The 17,488-nt window shown below is 35.2% G+C and overlaps 1 protein-coding gene across 1 annotated transcript in view; it reads right to left on the bottom strand.

The window, feature by feature from the left end:
* Positions 1–13,442: 13,442 nt before the first annotated feature.
* LOC106470238 (elongator complex protein 4-like) overlaps positions 13,443–17,488 on the bottom strand; it is a 46,515-nt gene continuing 42,469 nt past the window's right edge. Inside the window, exon 8 of the mRNA XM_013930780.2 lies at positions 13,443–13,621. Within this exon, the coding sequence (XP_013786234.1) occupies positions 13,496–13,621 (126 nt within the window). The 3' untranslated portion in view covers positions 13,443–13,495. The remainder of the gene's footprint in view (positions 13,622–17,488) is intronic.

Here is a 17,488-nt window from a genome sequence, read left to right as displayed (position 1 = left end):
ATCTAGTAAATACTAGAGCATTCGCCAAGGTACAGGATAGTTCTAGAAAATAGGTGGCGCCACACCAGTCACGTGACCTCGATGACGCAACAATATATACAAGACTAACACATATCTAGTAAATGCTAGGGCATTCTTGAAGGAACAGGATATTTCTAGAAACAGGTGGCGTGATACTAGTCACGTGACCTCGATGTGGTAACAGTATATAAGCCTTGCAGAGAACGCCAGCGGGGATATATGAATGAAGAGAGAGCAGTAGTTACTTTGAGTTCCGTGTAATTTATGAATCTGTTAGTTTCGAACTAGTGAGCCGTAAAGTGTGTGTTTTGTACTTGTCGAGAGCAAAATTATCGAGATTGTGAATCGCTGTGAATAATAGCGTGTATTATAAAAGTTGTTAAGTTTAACGTGAAGAGAAACGTACTGATTGTGGAACTCCTGTGTACTAAAAGTTTGTATCGAGGCAAAATAAAGTGGTTTAATCAAGAAAGGAATTGTATCGCTGAAGATCCTCGGAAGAATTTCTACCGGAAACAAACAAACAAGCAGATACGTAATAAATCTGTGTCAGAAGTGGGATGGAAAAGAAAAAATGGTGGAAACGAGAAGTGGCAAATCAAACTACAACTTAGCAGATTTGATGGCAGCAATACAAGAAAAGCAAAAGAAACAAGAAGAACGAGAAAATAAACAAGAAGAGAGATCATGTAGTGGTTGGAGGAGAAAGAAAAGAAATAAGAAGAGAGACTACTAATGAAATTTTCAAATTTTGTTATCTGTGCAGGTATATCATTCTCCATAAAACATATTGGTGAAGATAGCCAAAAGTTGCAGTTGCTTTGTTAACCTATATTTTGTGCGTTATTTATCTAAAGTACCACCTTATGTCTTCCTTTAGTAAGGATATCTGCAAACTATTGTACTGTGTAAAGTTAGACAGTTAATTATCTTCTATACTCGTAGTGAGGTGATCTCTTTGGGTGATGACCTCTTTTATGTTTCATTGGATATGACCAATCACATAAGTATTGCCAGCCACTCGAGGCAAGTCTGGCAACTATGAGTTCAGTAAGTAACATTATATTTATTCAGTATGGAACAAGTTTTAGACCAAGTAAGCTAGAAACAACAACTTCAAATACAACTCTCCAGTGAAGACAATTGTTCATGGTGGCAAGTAAGGTACATTTTCAATGTGTTTGTTTGAATAATAATTGTTTATTGTGATTGAACATTTTTCTTTAGCCTCTCTTTATTTTTTGCAAACTCAGATAGAAAATACAATATTATTTTACACGAAAATAGCGTGAAAATCTCCCATTTATCAATAGATTTTAATTTGTCACTCATAGAGAGAAAATTTCTAACATCAACACAGAATAAATTATAAGGAGAAATGTTGGTGCTTTGCGGAATTTTTCTGTGTTTCGTATAATGTGTGTATTGCCGTTAACTTAACATTGTTGTTTCGTTTTGAGGAAATAAAATTTCCACAGCTCAAATGACTTATGCAAAAGGAAGAGAATTGGTCATTGAAGAGAGATGGGTATCCAAGAGAACTGTTTGATCTAGGAAAAGTAATTTCCTTGTTGAGGACCTTTCGTTGATGCTACAAAGGTACATGGCATCTTTCTGGTTATAGCTAATGACTCATGAAGGAGAGCTGTCAAATTCTGGTGTACTCACATTTGTCGGTCAAGTTTTTCTTCTGAAAATCTACCTCAGTATGAGGGATGCACAAATGACTGATAATTGTTGTAGTGGAATGGGACCTGGCAAGTCTGAGATCAAATGGGGAAGTCTGTATAGGACTTCCCGATTTTCACCAACTAGAGTAACCCTACCCACACTCTGATCGAAGCCACTAAACAATAGTTAAAAAAGATTGAAAGTTCAGTTGGTATAATATATTCACCAACAGGAATTATCTCATCAGCAGGTGAAATGGCGAACATACAATGGTGAGGATGTCAATCCATGAAGTAGTAGAGAGCCTCTCTGAGCTGTGGAATAACCTGCCAGAATGGCCATGGATCATGGGGAAACTTTTGGTCCAGCGAGACAGATTGATCAAATGCCAATAAATACTCCTTATTCTGCCCCCTGGACCATAGACAGACGACTCGTTCAAGAAACAGTGTCCCTGAGGATTTATTCTATTGTAACCATGATGTCAGTGACATCTCCAATAGGTGCTGACTGAGAAGTCCTAGAAGAGAGGCTTTGCTACAACCACAGACCCCTCTAAGTGAAGCAAAGCAGATTATTCTCCTGGCTTTTAAGGGTTCAGAAAAACACCTAAACCATTTCTAGAAGCATTTTACCTGCCTGAAATGGCTGATCACTAGAACAGGCTGCCCAATGCTTATTCTTTAGTTTGGAAAATTCAACCTTGAACTTTTCTTGAGAAGGCAACCTTGAAACTGCTAAGAAGTCATTGTCAAGTTGCACCAATGGTTTGATCCAATAGAAAATCAAGCAATCCATTGGGTCAAATTCATAACCAACAAGGCTATGGCTGCTTACATGGATAATCTGTGCCACTTTCATGGGAAGACACATCTAGTACTGGTTTTTGTAGATTGATAAGACATCTTGGTGATAAGATTATCAAGAATCTTTCTGACGAAGTGATAAGACACAATCTGGGTATTACAGATACTCTTGCCTTAACAGAGTAAATTTCCTTTGAATTGTCCACCCAGGCCTCTCTTAAATTGACACTTAACTTCGAACCCGCAGATTGTGAGTAAAGTGCCCTAACCATCTGGCCATGCCAGGCCTGAAAATGTAGTTGAACTTTGACTAAATTTGAGGATGATAACATGAGCACAAAGTGAGATCGAAAATGTGCTGGAGATGATGAAATAATAGAAAGAATAAGCAGAAAATTAAAAAGAAGATCAAATAAATTTGATAAAAGACCAGATTGGTGAAGCTATTAGAGATGTACAGAAAGATTATAACAACTATATTAAACAAGTACAGGAAGGCTGTATTGATAAAACTAAAGAATTACATGGAGACATCTATGAAGTGCAGAAAGATTATAACAACTTCATTGAGGTAAAAAAGAACATTAATTACAAAATAAGACATTTGGAAAATGAATTAGCAAATGCAAAGATCAAACCAGCTACCCCACTTTCTGGATCTGCTCAAGAATTTCAACCGAAAATGCCATTTAATATAAAATATGAAATAGGAAAACTATTTATCATACATCTGTTACCAATACTGTTGTAACATCTGTTAGTGCAGGATCTTCCTGGACTAATCCAGTCATGTCAGTACCAACTCAGTTCCTTAAACAACATCACTCAATCGAAAAACTAATGGACGATGATAGTAGGAGACATATCAAACTCAGTTCAAAATAATTTCCAAATTGAATGGATGGAGTAGTGAACAACATGCTATTTACCTAACTTCCCATTCAAAAGGACCAACTCTAATAAACTTAAGCAACCATCTGAGAGCTGTAGTAATTAATAAACAGTGGTAACCACCTCACCCAAAAGGCTTGGAGCAACACACCAGAAGCATGTTTCCAAAGCAAAGCTCAGGAACGGAGTATGGAGGAAAGAAGAGATCTTAGCGAAAGTTGTGGAAATTTTGGAAAGGCTTACCCAATTATTTTACCCAGATGTTACACATGGGATTATAGATTCATCAGCATGTGACAAATTCATATATCTAAGAACAGATGAGAATATGCAAATTATGCTGAAGTACCTGCATATCTTTAAAAGAAGCTCTAGATTTGTTAATGAGACTTGAATCCGTTAGTCGTAGATAAGTAACTAAAGGCACCATTTAGAAGTTACGGGATCATCGGATTAAATAATATTGAAACATCAACTACCCCTGATCATAGTATAGAAGAATTGAAAGTATTAGTTAGACAACAAAATGGGAAAAGTAAGCCATAAGGCAATAGGTGTTTCAAGACAAAAGCATGTATGGAATAAAAACTCCCCTCAAAGGTTTACAATAAAAAGGATAACCATACTTAACACGAACAACTTTGTATATTTATAACAGAAGAGGACATAGATAAACGCTTCGGATTTATACAGATTCTGTCTTCAGTATCTAAAGCAAAATAAAATAATTACATCTTTCCTAAATAAATAAACAAAACATACTGCTGCAATAATGATAATTTAATCAAAATTAAAACATTACTGATTAAAAAAAACCCTCCACATCAAACAACTTTCGCCCACACTTTTGCTTTAGATATTGAAGATAAAATCTGTAAATTCTGAAACGTTTATCTGTGTCTCCTTCTGTTATAAATAAACAATGTTGTTCATCTTAAGTATCGTTTTTATTGTTACGACAGAGGAAGTCACGTGACTCTGGTAACACGTAATGAGTTCTAGAAAGATCGGGGAACATCACAAATAATCCAGTATTTGCTAGGCGCCCTCTATTCTTGTATATAAGTGCGCCAGATAAAGCAAAATTATTAATGGGAATTAGAATTGAATTGCAGACAGGCAGATATAGAGACGGAGAATTGAGTCAAGCGCGGTAGTAACATAAGTAACGCGCGTGAATCGTTCGTTGTGAATTATAGCATGTGATTAAGTTAAGGTGACTGTGGAAATTAAGTGTATTGCAAAGTTGAATTAGGAAAGAATAAACTAGTTTTATTTGAGAAAGGACTTGTATCGCTGAAGTTCTTCAGGAAGGATTTTTATGAGTAATTATCAAACGACCAGAGACGTAACATCACCTTTAATGTGGGAATCTCCTTAAAAACAACTGATTTGTGGGCAATTGACACCAAGTAAGAATGCATATTAGGAACTGATTTCATGTGAAGGCGTGGATATAAGGTTAGGTTAGCTTTACAGTGTATGACCAGAAAATCTATGTGAAGTACCTGAAAAGTAGTACACCAGAAGCTTTCAGTGTCAACAAGGAGAGCAGTCATTGTACCTTAAAGAAGTGAAATACTCATACCAGGATTTATTAGAAACAAACACCCCAGCACGTGCTGAGGAATTATAGGTTGGAAGAACATTCATGAATCTGAAAAATAAAAGTGTCATTATTAAGACCATGAATAATAATAAAAAACAACATGAAATTTGAGTCAAGTCTGGATGGGGCATTCCTTATGATGTACTAAGGAAACTTCGGAAATAGGCTGAATTCCAAGAAGTGGGAATTGTTCTATCAAGATTGTGTGCCTAGAACACAGTCAGCAAAGAGGGAGTGTCTGAGATTGAATTTATAAAAAATTGGCCAACATCAAAGATCTTTTATGGGGTAAGAGGATTTCTTGGACTGTGCTGATATGTTGTTGTTTTGTAAAATTATTTTCTGATATGGCTCATTCTGAACACAAATTACTTCAGAATTACGTGAATTCAGCTTAGTGGATGACTCAGTTTTCTATCAAGTCAAACTGAAGAAAGAATTAACCATTACTTCTATAGTAACATACTCATCTCTTGAATATTCACTTGTATTAGATATAGATGTCAGTGATATTGCAGTGTTATCCCAAGTACAACATAGCAAAATAACATGTGATTGCCTACTTTAGCAAGGCAGTGAATACTGTATAAATGAGATATTGTGTAACTAGAAAACTATAAAAGACCTAATAAAAGTTATCCGAACCCTAAGTCATTTCCATTATGATCTATATTGGCAAAAGTTTACACTCTCAACAAATAACGCTTATTGAAGTGGCTAGTGAATGTTTCACAATCCAGAAGCTAGATAGTGAAATGGCCCCTGAAACTTTAGAAGTACAACTATAACATTGTGCATTGCCCTGGATAGAACCACAGAAATGCTGATGCATGCAAACACTCTGAAAAAAGGAAACATGAGATAGTGAAGACGGTCAACTAAAAGTACAAAAGAGTATGGTCCAAGATGGGGCATCTACAAGTGATGATGAAGAACAACTGTGATCTGACATTCAACTGGAAGATATTCAATCAAAAAGATACGAGGTTGAAACCAATTATTAGGTGGATCGAGATTCGTGCAGAAAAACCCTCGTAGCAAACGATCGCCCTATAGGGCCCAAAGACAAACATGAACTGGACCTACAAGGGCACATGTATCGTATATGGAAGATACCAACAGATAGAAATAATGACCAAACTCGGTAATGCTAAAGTCCTTTTGTGTCCACAACTTTCCAACAAATAGACACAGGCAGTGGAAAATAAGGGAATGCTTGCATTGGAATGGGTGTTGGCTTAAGTCAGGTGGGTCACACCTGAAGATACTATGACAGCTGTTGCCATAACTTTCCTCTTTCCGGTAGTTTTTCTTAGACAACCACGTCAAACTGTATTGCTTCAGATACCACTTCGATTAGTGATGCTTAATTACCTCACTCAGAAGTCCCTCTATAAACTTGTCATTGAAGATTGCCTTATGCAACCATTGCAGGTCATGCCTTTCCATGGAAGCAATATAGATTATCAGTGAAGGTACCAAAGTTCTTGGAGGGATGCCTCTTACAATCCGTAAATTCAGTTTAGTGGATGATTCAGTTCCCACCAGGTCAAACTGTTGGTATAACTCAGCCACGACTCTTCCACCAGGTAAACTATAGTATACAGTGCTGAAACATATCTCAACTAGACTAACATTTAATGTTTGACTGGACAATCTGGTATGAATTGGTGCCACGAGTTATCAGTGTCTGGGAGCTCCATACTAGGATGAGTGTTGGCTCTTAATCCCATTGTCTTTTTCACAGGTCCTGCTGACGCCTGGTTGTCCTACGACTAGCAGTTGCATCAGCAACTTGCCTCTTCCCTTGGGAAAATCTCTCTTAGCTTCACCCTTCATCTTTTGGTGGTCATTTTCTGCATTGCCACTGGGCAAAACAGTTCATGTTGGTTTACTCTGTCTACTAATGGTACCTCAATCCTAACTGGTAAAGCAGCAGGGTGCTCTCTTGATGGAGAGGTTTTCTGCTAGCCCATCTGTCACTCTCATTGTAGGTAAAGACTTGGTGTTCTGTCTGAAGATGATCCATCAACAACTTGTCACCCCCAATTCTTGGCTTTGTGACTAGCACCTCTATTCATGGAGAGATTTTCTGTCTCAGTCCTGCTCATCTCCTCTGCTGGCAAAACAGTTTATGCTATTGGAATATGTTCACTATTAGTACTTTACTACTGACTCTTGGCAGGGCTGGGCACCTCTGTTTACAGAGATCTCTTATGCCTTTAATTTTCAATTTCCTGTATGAGAGCCCTCCACCTCACCTGCTGGTAAAATAGTTCTTGCTGGTGAAACTCGTACAATGCCACCTCATGGTTAGCCCACTGAGCACTGATTTTGTTGACAACTTTGCTGTATCACTTTCCACCAAAATAGCTCATGTTGGTAGAGATCATACACCACTAGTGTTTCTCGTCTTTCTACTACAGACGGTATTTTCCAGAGCTGGGCTTCTATCTCACTGATTGACAGGAGCCCTGTAGAGATCACTCCACTTAGTATCCCTAGACTATCTGACAACCTGATGATCCTTTGTTGCTTGGGCTCCAATGTCCAGGCTCAGCCTTAGGGTAGAACTTCGTAAGGTCTTCTGATTACTCCAAATGACCTCATTCCGCATTCTAGGCTCTTATCTGCAGCATGTTGACAACTAGGGATCTTTGCAGCAACAGCAAAAGTCCAAGATTCAGGAGCAGACACCCCCAGATTTAGCCATCCTACTTGCAAACCACCTTGCCTTGGCCTCCAACTTAACACCCCTCAGATGATACACTTGTCTTCCTTTAGAAAAATACATTTCTATTGTTCTTAGACTAGTATACTTTACTGAGGTTTTGACAAACTTGTCCATTCTTTCTCTTAAATATACTACAAACTTCACAAACCATATCATTTGATATAGCACCAAACCTTCAGCTTCCTTACTAGTCTCTGGTATTTTGTGGCTCATGGATGTACTTCAGAGTGTGCAGTTAGATCCACTAACAGGAGGATCTAGGATATCTGTTAGAACAGACAGTTAGATCCACTAACATGAGGATCTAGGATATCTGTTAGAGTGAGCAGTTATATCTGCTAACAGGAGGCTCTAGGATATCTGGTAGAGTGGGCAGTTAGACCCACTAACAGGAGGATCTAGGATATCTGTTAGAGTAGGCAGTTAGATCCACTGACAGGAGGATCTAGGATATCTGTTAGAGTAGGCAGTTATATCTGCTAACAGGAGAATCTAGGATATCTGTTAGAGTAGGCAGTTAGACCCACTAACAGGAGGATCTAGGATATCTGTTAGAGTAGGCAGTTATATCCACTGACAGGAGGATCTAGGATATCTGTTAGAGTAGGCAGTTAGACCCACTAACAGGAGGATCTAGGATATCAAATGAAATGCAAATATCCAAATGCTAGAACAAATATTTATTAAATCCAAAATCCAACACAATACACTATAATACATAACAAAAGGGTATGTGCCTACTGGATATGTAGAACTGATAACATAAATGTACACAAACCTTTATTGAGAAAACTTACCAGTTCTAGCACAAACCCCCGGTATGATAAATTAAACACAGCAATCATATAAAAATCTTCCAACACATTAAAAGGAAAATTATTATAAAACAAAGTATAGTAAAATCCAAGTGAAGTTTCGATTTTACTGTATGACTACTTTGTTAAAAATGTCAGACTTCAGTTCTCTCAAACACAGAATCTGCAATGATTCAAATTAAAAAAGTTAAAAATATATTTGTTAAAGGTGAAGGTTTACACTCAACTCTCTGAAACTCCTTATAGCCTTAAATAGAGAAAATGAAATGGACAAAAACAAAAATCAGCAGTGACATATACTGCAGCTCTTCTAAATACATATCAGACTCATGGGCAAACCTGGTTTTTGATATCACAACAAACCACAGTAGAGTAACACGTACAAAGCCATATCTGCACCCAGTCCCATGGCAAGCATGCGGTCAAGTGTTAGTAAACGTTGAGGCTACTTAGCTATTATCCAATTTATTAACAAGGAAAAAAACTCTTTTTCTAACTCCTTAACGAGTTTTTTTCTCATAGGAGAATAGCCTAGATATGAACACACTCACAGCATGTTTCTAGTAAAAGTTGAGTAACTTACTTGAGCACCTCATTGCATCCAAACAGAGAACAATGAAAAATAGAATCATTTTAAAAAAGTTTTAAACATTACCCAAGGGAGTAGAGAACCCATAGTATGGTACCATACTAAGCTTGAATATACCACACTTGCATGATAAACAAAGCCTGTTACAAACTGACTAACACAAACAGTAGTCAATCATCAACAGAATCATTAACTATTCCAAAATATATTGCTGTTTTTATATTTATATAATATCTACCTACAAGTCTCAAAACAATTAGTAAAGCTAACTTGTAGTATTTGAAGTTCAAGAAATAAAAAACGTTATTATTATTAAGTGGACTTTATCATTGTTTTTTTTTACAAAAAAAAACAAAACACCCAATAATAGCAACCATTAAAACAATATTTTGTGCTTGGGTTGTCTCTTAAAGTATTAATTTAATAGATGGTGTACCTTCTAACCAAGTTGTAATATAATAGTGTTTGTAAAGCAGGTATTTTATCATTAATGTAATTAAAAATCATAAATTGGGACACAAGGCTTAGCAATGCTGTGTCACATATAAATAATGTTAAATTGATCAGGCTATTTTCAAATTCAGTGGTCACTCACATAAAACTGTTGATTCCTCAAAGTTTCTACAAAGACAATTTTGAGAAAGTACTCATCTAAATAATTTATGGTATTTAATTAAAATTTTTGTGGTGTTTGTTTGAGAATCATAGTTAACATGCCAACAATGAAGAAACACTGTTTTTTCATAACAGCATCAATATTGTGAGAAAGTGATGATGATTTTTATGTAATTGTTTTTAAAACCTAAATTGTTCAATTAACAGTGGTGGTTCTTTTCCTTTCTAGTAAATAAATATTTTGCATTTATCAAACAAAAAATTTTCAAAATTCTTCTCATGAATACATTTCCAGTTTATGTAGGTTAGACAATATAGAGGTGGTTTGGAAAAAAAAAGAGGCTTTAGCTCTACTTATCTACTGTCCTGGGTTTAGTATGCACTTTCTTGTCAAAAAGATTGCTGTAGGAATGGTTAGTATGATACTCAATATAAAGGAGGTCAGTGACAACACATATCCTCCCTTCTTTTTCCATTGGAATGACCAACAGCAACATCGAGAGTGCTTACACATTAAGAGGGATGACATGACAGAATCTTGTATATATAATACAATGCACTTTCAGTAAGGAACAAGAAAGTCAAATTCATAAATAGAAAGATCTCTAGTGTAAGCAATGCCTGTCCTCCAGTCTGTCTGAATTCTATTTTGGGGCTACTTGTGTTCAATAAAGCACTGTGTTCACTGTTTCTTCTAACAATTCAGTGAGGGAGAAAATTCACTTTTAACTTTTAATAAGATTTTCTGCTAACCCTTTGCTACTTCAATTACCACTCTTATTTCTAAAGTTATCAGTTTATCCGAGTGTTCATAACGACTACTACCCTAAGTTTTCTTAAACACTTTCATGGCTGTTGGAGTGTTCAAAGTGGTTACTACCTAATTTGCAGCAGTTTTCTTAAACACTTTCATGGCTGTTGGAGTGTTCATAGTGGTTACTACCCTAAGTTGCAATAGTTTTCTTAAACAATGTCATGGCTGTTGGAGTGTTCATAGTGGTTACTGTCATAAGTTGCAACAGTTTTCTTAAACACTGTCATGGCTGTTGGAGTGTTTAAAGTGGTTACTACCCTAAGTTGCAACAGTTTTCTTGAACACTGTCATGGCTGTTGGAATGTTCATAGTGGTTACTACCCTAAGTTGCAATAGTTTTCTTAAACAATGCCATGGCTGTTGGAGTGTTCAAAGTGGTTACTACCCTAAGTTGCAATAGTTTTCTCAAACAATGTCATGGCTGTTGGAGTGTTCATAGTGGTTACTACCCTAAGTTGCAATAGTTTTCTTAAACACTGTCATGGCTGTTGGAGTGTTCATAGTGGTTACTACCCTAAGTTGCAATAGTTTTCTTAAACACTGTCATGGTTGTTGGAGTGTTCAAAGTGGTTACTATCCTAAGTTGCAATAGTTTTCTTAAACAATGTCATGGCTGTTGGAGTGTTCATAGTGGTTACTGTCATAAGTTGCAACAGTTTTCTTAAACAATGTCATGGCTGTTGGAGTGTTCATAGTGGTTACTGTCATAAGTTGCAAGTTTTCTTAAACTTTGTTGTGACTAATGGAGTACTAAAACAGTGAATCATTAGTTGACTGATAAGGGCACAAAATTAAATATTACTATGAGGTCGTGGTTTTGTCCACCAAGGCCAAAGGCTAAACCAAAGAGGATTACGTTCCTGGAAACAGAACAGATTCTATTTGGCCAGTCTAAAACCAGCTGTTTAATAGTTCTATTTTATGCCATAAACAGTTGCAGGTGGCCATAGATATGCACTGAACAGCATATCATCCTTACTGCTAGTTTGTTAAGAGTTTCAAACTCCTACCCACAAGTACAGATCTGGCTTGTCTGTAGTTGTACCTATAACCAACACTCATACTTAAATACCACAGCCCTCGATCTGATACTGATTGCTCATTCCCCATAAATTTTGAGAAACTAAGATTTATTCTTCTTGTTCTAAAAGCTTGTAAATATTTTAAATTTTTTTGATGCAAAAAACAGATTAACTGCTAAGCTATGACATTGAAGATCTGGTTTACGAGTCCACTAAACTGGTAAAAAAAAGCCCAATTACTTGTTGATGTAACACTCTGTCTGCCTACTGCATATATGGTTATTCACACAGCATTTCTGGACTCTACAAATCTTGTCATCTGTCCACTGTGCAACAATCAATGCCCATTGTTTTTTTATCCAAACGATACTGAATTCTTTTTATAATCTGCTACGGTAATACAAAAAGTTCAAGTGTATTCAGTTCTGATCACAACAGAAAATTTATTCCTCAAAGAATTTCACATCTTCAGAGAGTTAATAATCAAAATCAGAGCCTAGTTGGCATGAGTTTCTTCAAAACAATTTAATAAAATTCTAGTAGATCTATTAAGTTAAGCAATAAATAGCAACTACAACTTCTATTAGCTAAACATTTGAGGATCGAAGCTCATGACTGATCATTTCTGTTTTCCTGTTGTTCTTGTAATTCAGAAAATGTTGCTGCTAATATTTGAATTTGAAAGATGGAGAGCTTATGCTTTATTTTTCTAAATTCATATCTTAATTCAAAAGATGGTCATGTAACTCCTTATTAGTTCCACTTTTCTATTGTTACATAGTTTAAATTGAAAATAAAAAGTTTTTATTTGCTACATAAAAAGTTGAAAGTTGGTTACTTGATATTCAAGTTTTTATTAGGTAGAGAATTGAACTTGGAAGAGAGTTACCCAATACTTTGTTTTTTAATTAGGTAACTATTTGAATTTGGAAGAGGGTTACAAAATACTTTGTTTTTTAATTAGTTAACTATTTGAATTTGGAAGAGGGTTACCAAATACTTTGTTTTTTAATTAGTTAACTATTTGAATTTGGAAGAGGGTTACCAAATACTTTGTTTTTTAATTAGGTAACTATTTGAATTTGGAAGAGGGTTACCAAATACTTTGTTTTTTAATTAGGTAACTATTTGAATTTGGAAGAGGGTTACCAAATACTTTGTTTTTTAATTAGGTAACTATTTGAATTTGGAAGAGGGTTACCCAATACTATGGTTTTTTTACTTAGTTAACTATTTGAATTTAGAGGGTTACCCAATACTTCAATTAAGACAGCCCAGGTTCTGACTTGTGTCATTAAATCATTCAGGTTACAGTAATAAAACCTTAATAACCAGTTGTTATTAATCGCTGTAACCTGAATGATTTAATGACATAAGTCAGAACCTGGGCTGTCTTATTTGAAGCTTAGCATCAGTTAATAACAACTGGTTATTAAGGTTTTATTATGCTAAGCTTCAAATAAGACAGCCCAGGTTCTGACTTGTGTTATTAACGCAACACAGGTTACAGTAATAAAACCTTAATAACCAGTTGTTATTAACTGATGCTATGGTTCAAATAAGACAGCCCAGGTTCTGACTTGTGTCATTAATGCAACACAGGTTACAGTGATAAAACCATAATAACCAGTTGTTATTAACCGATGCTATGCTTCAAATAAGACAGCCCAGGTTCCGACTTATATCATTAACACAACATAGTTCACAGGGGTAAAACCCTAATAGGCAGTTGTTGTTAACTAATACCATACTTGAGTAACATTCAAGGAATGTGATAACTACCAATTAGTTACTGATGAAAGTAAAAACATCTGACAAAGTTGAAAAGATAATACATTTTTTATCAGTGTAAAGATGATTGTTTTTCAAAATTTTATTTCACAATATTTACATAAACTTCAAACATGTTTAGAAGTCAATCTCAATCTTAGTAGCAGAACTACAGCCAATTAACTTATGAGATATTTTGTCCACTACTGGATCTTTATTGGTTCTGCTAGCAGTTTCAGAGAGGTCAGGTGGAATATGAAGTTTCTGAAATAAAAAAATAACCACTCAAACTGCATAGCAACCAGTCTCAAATTATGAATATCTCTATTAAATCTTATACAATTTGAATGTTCACAAGAATACAGTTATTACAATACTGTTCTTTTAACATGAGTTATATCACATTAACTCTAAATCAATTCTCAAACAAAATAATATATTTTTTTATTTTTTAGATATCCTCTAATCATATACTCTTGCAGTGTGAATTCAGAATTACAAAAATTACTTAAAAAGGAAACTGTAAATCTTTTTTTTTTCTAAACAAAACATTTATTTACAACTTACCTGAAACACAATCAGATCAAAGAATTGAAAGCCTTTATGGAGGTTTAAATATAATTGAAACCAATTTGAATTGTTCAGTTCTACAAGACTCAGACTAAGGAAATGAAAGCTGGAGGTAATGTTTAAGTATATTTGAAACCAATTTGAATTGTTCAGTTTTATAAGGGTCAAACTAAAGAAATGGAAGCTGGAAGTAATGTTTAAGTATAGTTGAAACCAATTTGAATTGTTCAGTTCTACAGGGGTCAGACTAAGGAATTGAAAGCTTGAATGGAGGTTTTAGTATAGTCGAAACCAATTTGAATTGTTCAGTTTTACAATGGTCAGACTAAGGAAATTAAAGCTTGTATGGAGGTTTCAGTATAGTTGAAATGAATTTGAATTGTTCAGTTCTACAGGGTCAGACTAAGGAATTGAAAGCTTGTATGGAGGTTTTAGTATAGTCAAAACCAATTTGAATTGTTCAGTTTTACAAGAGTCAGACTAAGGAAATGGAAGCTGGAGATAATGTTTAAGTATAGTCGAAACCAATTTGAATTGTTCAGTTTTACAATGGTCAGACTAAGGAAATGAAAGCTTGTATGGAGGTTTCAGTATAGTTGAAATCAATTTGAATTGTTCAGTTCTACAAGAGTCAGACTAAGGAAATGAAAGCCGGAGGTAATGTTTAAGTATATTTGAAACCAATTTGAATTGTTCAGTTTTACAATGGTCAGACTAAAGAAATGGAAGCTGGAAGTAATGTTTAAGTGTAGTTGAAACCAATTTGAATTGTTCAGTTCTACAAGGGTCAGACTAAGGAATTGAAAGCTGGAGGTAATGTTTAAGTGTAGTTGAAACCAATTTGAATTGTTCAGTTCTACAAGGGTCAGACTAAGGAATTGAAAGCTGGAAGTAATGTTTAAGTGTAGTTGAAACCAATTTGAATTGTTCAGTTCTACAAGGGTCAGACTAAGGAATTGAAAGCTGGAGGTTATGTTTAAGTATAGTTGAAACCAAGTTGAATTGTTCAGTTCAACAAGGGTCAGACTAAGGAATTGAAAGCTGGAGGTTATGTTCAAGTATAGTTGAAACCAAGTTGAATTGTTCAGTTCTACAAGGGTCAGACTAAGGAAATGAAAGCTGGAGGTAATGTTTAAGATGTGGTTGTCCAGCTGGTGGTCAATATGGAAGTTCCAATTAGCTTGCCAACCATTTAACAAAATTACAATAAATACAACTATTAAGCTAAAAATAAAGCTTATTTTTGTGTCTTCAACTTTCAAGCTTAGTTCCTTAACTCTTTCCATATAGGCTTAGTCAAATAAACTGAGTTCATATCCATTTTGTACTCATTACAGTTTCCATACTATAACTTTTAATACAGCATGTGTATTTTCATGAAATGTGGCAGACTGTCATAATATAAAAGACTGTTTGGTTTAAATATTAGTGATTAATTTATATATTTGTGAGTGAATATTTTATTATTGTTTAGTTTTATTATAATAAGAGTTAAAAGCAGACGATTGTAGGAAGTTTTGTTAATAATTCTTCAACATGGAGAATATAGAAGGCAGACAGACGCTTAAGTAATAAAGATATTAAAAGTGTGAGATGAGCGGGAAAAATGCAGACAGATAATAGAAAAAGAGAATAAAGTTGGTGTGAAGTTAACTATCATAGAAGTGATAGGCCCAACATTTAATATGTTAGAGTGAAACTAATAGTAGAAAAGAAGATAAGAAAAATAATTTTAATCCGTCAAAGCGTGGTTCTAAAGTAACTGAATCAGCCTGAATGCAATTTGACAAAAGAAACAAGACCAAACGATTATGGTAACTCATGCCACAATTGTAAGTGAATGACACACAGAATACTAGTGCGATAGAAATAGAGATGATAGATTAGCTTGTAAACTGAAATTCTAAAGTAATTGAATAAGCGTAAGTGGATATTTGACAAGAAGGAGAGAACTACATATATAATGTTTATGATATGTCCATAATATGTATAGTGTTGAAGAATTTATTGTACATACTTTTATCTTGTTCCGAATATATATTATTTTGAAAACAAGTAAAGTGTGTGTTGTTTATTTATCTTTGAATTTATTGCAAACAAGTCACAGACACCTACGGTGGAAGAATCTCAAGCCCAACAACAATATAGTATTGTTACGATAGCGAAAGTCATGTGACACTGGTGGCGTGTGCGAGGAGTTTCTTGAATGATCGTAAATTTCCTAGTTTGTTCGGGATGCTCTCTTTTTTAGTATATAAGCCCGGCAAATAAAACAAGAGAAAAATAATTGAGTCAAGCAAACAGTAGGCACCGTAAGTAAAGTGTGTGAAGCACTGCGATTTATAGCATGTGTTATAAAGGTTGTTAAGTGACTGTGGAAATTCTGTGTATTACAAAAAGTTGTATTGAGAAAAAATAAACTAGTTTTAATCAAGAAGTGACTTGTATCACTGAAGTTCCTCGGAAAGAATTTTTACCGGAAATTATTAAACAAGCAGAAACGTAACAGTATATATTTATACTATTAAGAAATATAACTAAAATCCTCTTTATTTTAACAATTAGCAAAAATCAGATTTTTAAATTCTGACAGTTGGAGAGCCATAGCCAGGATTATACAGTGGTAAATGATGATAGAAGAAAACGTGAATGACAGCGGAAATAAGTAGGCCCACCTTTATATGCACAACAGTAGTAGCCCACTTCTCACAGGAAAAGGGCTACAAGTATATGCAGGCATGACATCAGAAGATGCCATGGATTATGACAAATTAAAAGTAGCTTTACTAAAATGACATGAATTTACTGAAGAAGGTTTTCATCGGATGTTCAGAGGAATCAAACCCAACACTGGAAAAACTGTATTTCAGTTTGTGGCACGTTTGCGTCGATATTTCACCAGATGGACTGACATGGTCATGTGTAAAAATACTTTTGAGGGACTGTCAGACTTCTTAGTATGTGAACAGTTCATGACCATGTGTTCAACTGACATGCCACTGTTTTAAAAGGAGAGAGCACCAAAAGATTTAGACAAGATGATCAAGCTGACAGAACAGTATAAAGAAGTCCATGGAGGTAGTATAACTGGCAAGTCCAAAAATGTCTAGATAAATTTGAAACCAGTAATGGCTGATCAGAAGCAGGCATTTACAAAAGCTGACAGGAGGTCAACAGACAGAAGGGAGAAGAGATGTTATGTTTGTTATAAAATGGAGCACATTGCAAAAGAGTGCAAGTCCATTACCAGCAAACAACAGCAGAAACCTCAACATAAAACAGCTGGAAATACTTACAAAGACAGTGCTGGTAAGAAAAAAGTGACTGGCATTAAGGATGCTGCTGCCAGAAGAAAGAATCAAGACTACTTGTCAAATTCAATATTAAAAAGCATGATTGATTAGTGCACGACAAATGGTCAGCTCAAATTAGCAAACAGATCAACAGTGCCAATAGTGATGGGAGCAAGTGACAAATATCAAGGTGTCAACAAATAATAATATGCCAACATGTGAAGGCTGTGTTGGGGACAAGAAGTGAAGGTTCTATGAGACACTGGGT

This window comes from Limulus polyphemus, unplaced genomic scaffold (genome assembly GCF_000517525.1).
Source record: "Limulus polyphemus unplaced genomic scaffold, Limulus_polyphemus-2.1.2 Scaffold3896, whole genome shotgun sequence".
NCBI lineage: Eukaryota > Metazoa > Arthropoda > Merostomata > Xiphosura > Limulidae > Limulus > Limulus polyphemus.
Note: the sequence above shows the minus strand (reverse complement) of the source record. Positions and strands in the feature narration are given on the sequence as shown.